The sequence below is a fragment of the Amaranthus tricolor genome, chromosome 8 (assembly GCF_026212465.1).
Source record: "Amaranthus tricolor cultivar Red isolate AtriRed21 chromosome 8, ASM2621246v1, whole genome shotgun sequence".
Classification (NCBI taxonomy): Eukaryota; Viridiplantae; Streptophyta; class Magnoliopsida; order Caryophyllales; family Amaranthaceae; genus Amaranthus; species Amaranthus tricolor.
In genome coordinates this window covers 9,698,910-9,706,798 of record NC_080054.1, presented here as the reverse complement: position 1 = coordinate 9,706,798, position 7,889 = coordinate 9,698,910, and the positions used below count along the sequence as shown (strand labels likewise).

Genomic DNA, 7,889 nt, shown 5'->3' with positions numbered 1-7,889 from the left:
TGTGCTGTGGTTTTATTCTCCCAATTTCTTTTTGATTGATGACAAAAGGGGAAGATATGCACAAACTTAAGAGGAGCTGTGAATTCACAAGCTCCATATCTTGAATGATTTATATTGTTACATTGCTCCAATATTGGAAGTTAATATGCATAATTGTGATTATGAAATTGTTATCTGATTGCCAGCTTAAAATCATCTGTGTAGTTAAGTTTATGAATACTTTGATTAAGTGTTGTTCTGAGTGTTGTTCTGAATGTGTTTTCTTCAAAGCTGTTACTTTTTATAATACTTAGGGATTTGTGTTAATTTGGATTTGTGTTAATTTAACTATTTTTGGAAAATTATTTGAAAACATATTTTATATTATGTTTTTAATATAGAGTCAATTGTTTTATGCATGCTTGGTAAATTATATTGTAACAAGTTGATTTGCTTAGTTATTTAATGTTGCTTTAATCTCTAGTATGCTCTAAAAATTTTGTTTTACTCTATTTTACTTAAGTTTGTTTATAAGTTTGTCTTCATCAAAAAGGGGGAATTTGTTGGCCTCTTAGGTTTTGATAATGACTTCACTTTTAAATAAACAAACATGTTTTAGAGATTGTCTTGTAGGTAAATATCCGATTTTGTTAAAATCGTTGATGAAGCCTATGACTTGGTTCGTGGAAGTTGTACGTGTCTTAGAATATCCAAGAAGTTTGATTAATGCATAGGATGTTAAAAGTAGACAGGCGGTCTACTGCTCCCAAAGTTGACAATCTGACAGAAGTTGTAGATGGAGACAGTACACTGTTCCCACGTTGCAGGTCTGAAGAAAACATCGGCTGGAAAATTGCAAATAATTTATTTTCTGTTTTTAAGTTGATGTAACGGTTAAGAATTAAATTAATTGCTTAATTAATTAATAAATTGGTTGGCAAAACTATTTTTAGGTTATCTAAAAATAACCTAAGATTTATTCATTTTAAGAAAAGATCTCCTTTTAATTAGGATCTTTTGTTTTAATTCCTATGCTATTTTTAGCTTGAAGGAACCGTTTTCCACTTTTAGCAAATGGTAACCGGAGTCTATTTTTGGCATTCCACTACCTTTCTTGTGAGAACGTGTAAGTTAATGGTAGGTATGCCTAAGGTAACTGCCGACTATTCCCACTATAAATAGGAGGGACTATGCTCAAACCGAAAAAGTATCCGAGAGTGTCCATAAAGGGAGATCTATTAAGAAAAGTATTTTCAGCTATCTAATGCCAATTAATTTATTATATTTTTCTTAAAGCAATTATTTAATTTTTATCCTCTTGAGAATTTGGCCTTGTAAGGGTATTTGTGTGTTTTGTTGTAACTAGACTTAAAGGAAGTCTAGGGGAATAGAGAAGCTTCAATAGAAGCGTGAGAAGAGAAAGAGAAGGAGAAAGAGAGGAGAAAGAGAAATAGGCCTAGAATAGAGAAGCTTCAAGCGAAGCAAATTGTTTTATGTGATCGTAATTGATTGCCTAAAACATAGTGAGAATTTTGAAATCCCGGGGGGTTGTGGTTTTTCCTTCTTATTAGGCCAAGAAGGTTTCCACGTAAAATCGTTGTCTCCTTTTATCTTTTTCATTTTAAGTTTAAGTTTTATTTTATTGATAATTTCGCAAAATTAGAGGCAAAAATCTTAAACTTAATACACAACAATTCACCCCCCCCCCTCTTGTTGCTTTCGATCATCTATTTGCATTTCTACATGGCATATTAGGCAGCTCAAGGCGGTGCAAAAGACTTTTTTCTTTATTGAGGAAATTCTCCATTTTTTGCAGCTAAGTTGCTCAGCGAGGATATTCGGACATTAGACCCAAACCATGACAAAACCGCATTTAAGCACGTTTTACTAAACTTGCACGCAAAAAACAGATGGTCAATGGATTCATTTTCATCACCACAGAGTGGACTAGATTCATTTGGGGTTACACCCAACTTGAATAGGCGGTCTTTGGTTTTGAGTTTGTTGAGGAATTCGAGCCAAATGATGAATCTCATCTTAGGGAGAGCATGTTGTGACGAAACCAACCTCGTCGAGTTCACCTTCTCAAGGAGGGTTGCAACTTCTGGTATACCTTGCTAATGGAATAGTTGCTTTGCTCCATTAAGTCCCACAGTTTATCTTTTACACTACACATTTTCTTAAAAGCCCAACTTGAGGTAACAAGTGGATTAAACAATTTTCATCTACCTCCTTTCATATACACCTTGTGAATCCACTTTACCCACAACGAGTCTTGCATAGTGCTGATATGCCAAGCAATTTTAAAAACTGCCGCAACATTCAAGACTTCGAGATTACGAATGCCAAGATCTCCTGACTTCTTAGGAGTACAGACATTGGGCCATCCCACATTAACCGGCGAAGTGTTTTTCGCATCTCCATGGCATAGATATGCGCGACATACAGAGTTTATTTCCTTTAGTACTCTCTTAGGGAGAATAAACATTTGGCACCAATAACTGGAGATACTCATGAGCACTGCATTCACCAATTGAAGTGTAGCTGCATACGTTAAGTACTTTGCTTGCCAAGTCCTAATTTTCTCAGTCATCTTGTCAACAAGGACATCGCATTCGGTAGCTGTGATTCACTTTTAGGAGAGAAGCACACCTAGGTACTTGACTAGGAGGTTTCCTAGGGGAAATTGGAGTTCTTCTGCCATAGAAACTTTTTGTTCATTGCTTAAGCCTGCTAAGAACATTGCGGATTTGTTGCAATTTGCATGAAGGCCTGAAGCCTTAGAGAAGAGATTATTGCTCTCAATCAGAACCTGGATTGATCTAGAGTCCCTTTTACTCATCAACATAAGATCATTTGCGAAAATGAGGTGGTTGAGGCCCAATTTCCTGCATCTAGGGTGAAAACTGAACTTGCTTGATCTGCTGGATGCTTTCACGATTCTAGATAGGTATTTCGTCCCGGTAACAAAGAAAAGGGGGGACATTAGGTCTCCTTGTCGTATGCCTCTTGTCGACCGAAAGAGCTCAGAGGGTTGGCCATTCAGCATTAAGGCATATTGAGCTGTGGAAATGTAGGTATAGACAATTTTGACAATTTTTTCTAGAAATTTAAGAATAATCATCATGTCTTTGATAAATTACCAGTCCATCATGTCATAAGCTTTAAGAAGGGGAGGCAACTGGTGGGGCAATTCTTCCATTCATAATGTTTTACGATGTCTTGACATAGGAGAATGTTGTGTAGAATGTTACGACCTATTTTGTTTAAAAAACTTATTATAAAGTTGTATGCATCGCATGGGTATTATCTAGTACAATACTGTAAAAGAACTGAAAAATATTACATGGTGATTTTATAGAGTTTTGCCAAATTGAGCATTTTTTCAGGTTAAAATGTAATTGTATAATATTCAAAAGAGTTTGTTACATAAATTATGATTTTAAGTTTAAAGGTATGTTTTCAAAAAGATTTTTTTAGATCAAATCATAAAATCATTTAAGTATATAATATTATAAAAGATACAATACTACAAAAGAACTGAAAAATTCCACATAACCATTTTATAGAGTTTTGCCCAATGGAGCATTTTTACAGATTAAAAATTCCGCATAAGTTTCAAAAGGATTTTTATTAGATCAATTATACAATCATTCAATAATACAATACAATAAAAAAAACTGAAAAATCATACAATACTATAAAAGAAATAAAAAAATTTTAATGGCGATTTTATAGAATTTTTCCAAATGAAAGCATTTACAGTTTAAAAAGTGATTGTGGGACATTCAAATAGAATTTATTACTTTACTTTTAATTTTAAGTATCATACAATACTACAAAAGAACTAGAAAATTTCAAATGACAATTTTATAAAACTTTCCCAGATACTTTTGTAGATTAAAATGTAATTGTGTGAAATTCATAAATATTTTATTAAATTAATTAAGTTTTTCAGTATTAAAGGAAATTTTCAAAAAGATTTTATTAAATCAAATCAACCAATTAAAATATTTTTGAAAACTTTACAAAGCTAGGCATAATTTGATTGCAGCTATTTTACAAGTAATATATTAATATAAACTATTTTATATAGTTAGCAATTCTATCTTTTATAATATAAACGATTTCATCTAATTAAAGAATATTAACATTATACATATTATTAATTTTGTTGAAAATGACGAATGACATATTGATTCTAAGAGCTCTGTCATGTGTTTTAATTATATTGAGAATGAGTGAATTATTGGATTATATGGATAGTACGTTTGCAAGCATGTCAATTTCGACACAATTTTTTTTACAAAATTGTTTATTTCACAAAAATAGTTACTTTTGGGCAGAATATATAATCAATAATTATTTTTTTCAAACAGACAATAATTATGCTGTCATAAAACCTTATCTCAATTCTTATATCATCATCATCATCATCCTACCCATTGTATCCTGCTTATAGAATGAGGAGTCTGAGGAGGGAAAGATGGCGGCCACTTATACCCATAAAGGAGAGCGCAGCCAAAGGAGTCCTCCGGCTCAAGGAAGATAAATAGACGTAATAACCACGGGAAAGATAACTTAAAGGCCTATAAATAAAAAAAAAGAAGCAAAACCACTACAAAAGGAAAACAAAGAACTATAGAAAGTAAACGAGAAAAGCAAGAGGTTAAGACATCAGAAATCTAAGACATGGATATGGCGTCACCAACTACTCCTATCCCTAGTCAGGTCCGCAGAGAGGTTTAACTCATGCAAGTCAACGCTTATTTGCTCATCCTAAGTTCTCCTGGGTCTTCCTCGACTCCTCTTACCCTCTACTATAATGCTTTCTACCCTCCTCACAGGGGCATCGAAAGTCTTTCTTTGCACATGCCTAAACCACCTCAATCCATTTTCGCGTATTTATCCAGATATAGGGGCTATCCCTAGTTTTTCCCTAAACTCTTGGTTCCTAATTCGATCCATCAATGTGTGCCCACACATCCACCTCAGTATAAGCATTTCTGTAACTTTCATCTTGTGTTCAAAAATCTTCTTTACAGGCCAACATTCGGTCCCATAAAGCATAGTCGGTCTGATTGCCACCCAGTAGAACTTTCCTTTTAACTTGCTTGGGAATTTTCTATCACATAGCACTGCGGTGGCTGCACGCCACTTGAGCCAACCCGCTTGTATACGATGATTTACATCCCCATCAATCTCCCCATTCCTTTGAATGATCGATTCCAAATACTTGTACTTGGTTGTACTTTTAACAACCGTTTCATTTATGGACACCTCTGGTTCACTTACCGTTGATGTCCCACTGAAGTCACGGCTAATGCGCAAACCTTTACCTTCTAAAGCTCCCCTCCACTCGTCCAATTTATTACTAACCTTCTCTCTAGTTTCTGCTACTAGCACTATGTCGTCAGCGAATATCATGCACCACGGTACCGTCTCCCAAACAGATTTAGAAATCTCTTCCATTATGACAGTAAAAGTGAAAGGGCTTAGAGAAGATCTCAATTCTTATACAAACCCACCCTCCCCCACTCAGCTTACCCTGATCCTCCCTAGAAAAAGAACCCACCCAGCCCCTCGCCAGTAAACACTCATTCCACCTTCTCCCCTTCCATGACACGCACCAGTCCAGTGAGAAACAAACACATAATACACCTATGTGCTTCATGTTAATAACGGTGGTTATATAGTTTTTTGGTATGCAAATAAAATTTTTGGAGGTGCTGCGTGTGGTGGTAGTCGGCGGGATAGAGGTTTAGTGGAAAGGGGTCGCGTGGGAGGAGGTTTTTAGCGGAGGGAGGGTTTCGGAAAGAGGTGTCTCGAAACGGGGGATGCTTGGTGTAGTAGTGGTCGGTGAAAGGGATTTTTAGGGGAAAGGGGTCGCATAGGAGGGGGTTTTAGGGGAGGGAGGGTCGCAGGGAAGCAAGTGTTACGAAGGGGCGGTTTAAAAGGGGTGGTGTTGGGTGTAGTGGTGGTCTGTGGCAGGTAGTAGTTACTGTGTTGGAAGAGGAGGGTGGGCGGCCATGGGTGGTGTAGTCCTGGTAGGTTAGGTTTTTTAATGTTCTTTTTTTATTTCCAATAAAAAAATAAATCACTTAGAATGTGATGCATGTGGTGACACGTGGTATAACTTTTTTTTTTTGTGTGGGAAAAGCACGCAATTAGAGTTGGAGAATATTGGGGAGTACTTCAAAAGAAATGAGAGTAAAGGTCAAAATTTTCAAAAATAATCAAAAAATAGGGGTTTTTTTAAAAGAGAACCATCTAAAGATGGATGTTATGGGTAACATTTTATTTACTTAATAATTTATTTAAGAGAAAATTATAATAAACTACCTATTCTCTACCCCTTTTTGCAAAAAACTACCTTATCTAAAATTTTTTGCAAAAAAATACCTTATATAATACATTTTTTTGCAAAACACTACCTTATAACAGTTTTCACCGTTTGACCGTTTAAGATAACCTTTGACCGTCACGTGACAGTCACGTGACCGTTAAAAGACACCTTCTTCCTCATTTGATGAAGCTTCCATGGCTGCCATCGATAATCCGCTCACTACCTTCAACAAATTTAGTCAAGACACCACCGTTTGGACTCCAACTCCTATTTCTCTCATCGAATCTGCTGCTAAATCTCTCTTCCACGTTTCCATCGACGTCTCGGATGCGCCTGAAATTGTATCCTCTCATACACGCACGGGACAATACTTGCAACTTAAAGTACCGGATTCTCCTAAGCCTCCTTTCCTTGCTATTGCTTCGCCTCCGTCCCTTGCTGCTGCTCGTGGCGAGTTACAATTCCTTGTGAAGACCGTTGCGGGGTCCACTGCTGAACTTCTTTGTGGGTTGAAGAATGGTGATGTTGTTGAATTGACCCCTACTATGGGTAATGGTTTCAATGTTGATCTGGTGGAAAGGGGTTGAGAGAATGTAGGCATAATTTGTTGAAGATGAAGTAGTATGCCGGTTTTTAGATCTTTCATTGACTGAATTTGTTGAAGGTAGTGAGCGGATTATCGATGGCAGCCATGGAAGCTTCATCAAATGAGGAAGGAGGTGTCTTTTAAGGGTCACGTGACTGTTACGTGACGGTCAAAGGTTAAAATTAACGGTCAACTGTTAAAATCCATTAAAAGGTAGTGTTTTGCAAAGAATTGTATTATATAAGATAGTTTTTTGCAAAAAATTTTACATAAGGTAGTTTTTTACAAAATGGGGTATAGATTAGATAGTTTCTTATAATTTTCTCTTTATCTAATTATTATTATGAAATTACCTAAATATTTTGTTGACTTTCATTTATCGTTGACCTTGACTCATAGTCTAGAAGATTATATGACTTTTTTCCTTTTAATTATCCATTAAGCAACCCCTTTTATAAATCCTAACTATTGGTCAAACCCACTATCTATCACTACCCACTACTATCACCCCATGATGTCCATGTTTCATGTACTAAATTACCTTATGCTCCTTTATTCAAATCACTATAAATACTTGCTACATAATTTATTTGCCCCCTAAGCTTTCATGTTACATAATGTTTTTCTGCTAAAATACATAACCACCCTATTTCCAATCAACATACCAAGCTACAAATTTCTACAATCTGCAATCATCTCATTAATCGTTATTCTTGGATTGGTTATAGTATCATTCGTTGATTTCTATCTTCGAATCCAACTTGAGCGTCAGAGGGGCTTTCTGGGAGATCACCCTTCGGGCAAGGCTAACGTGTTGTGGTGCAAGAATTACAATTACTTCTGCGGTAAGATATCATATATGTTATTTATGGATGGATACTATACGCGGGGGGGGGGGGGGGGGGGAGGTGAATTGTTGTAGAGCTAGTTATAGCGTTTTTCAAATCTTTTGTGGAATTAAAGACTAGAACTTGTAAA

General features: G+C 35.9%; 1 protein-coding gene and 1 pseudogene across 1 annotated transcript; one reads left to right on the top strand and one right to left on the bottom strand.

Annotated features, from left to right (window-relative positions):
• Positions 1-4,698: 4,698 nt before the first annotated feature.
• Positions 4,699-5,184, bottom strand: LOC130820559 (uncharacterized; annotated as a pseudogene).
• Positions 5,185-6,519: 1,335 nt separating this feature from the next.
• On the top strand, positions 6,520-7,055 carry LOC130821502 (fruit protein pKIWI502-like). The gene is made up of 2 exons (XM_057687294.1): positions 6,520-6,897; positions 6,990-7,055. The coding sequence occupies exons 1-2, from the start codon at positions 6,520-6,522 to the stop codon at positions 7,053-7,055; spliced, it is 444 nt and encodes a 147-aa protein (XP_057543277.1).
• The last annotated feature ends 834 nt before the right edge of the window (positions 7,056-7,889 follow it).

Coding starts and splice junctions, on each gene's coding strand:
- LOC130821502 (XM_057687294.1), top strand. CDS start 6,520: ATGGCTGCCATCGATAATCCGCTCACTACCTTCAACAAATTTAGTCAA. Junction 6,898..6,989: donor ATGGTTTCAATGTTGATCTG/GTGGAAAGGGGT, acceptor AATTTGTTGAAG/GTAGTGAGCGGATTATCGAT.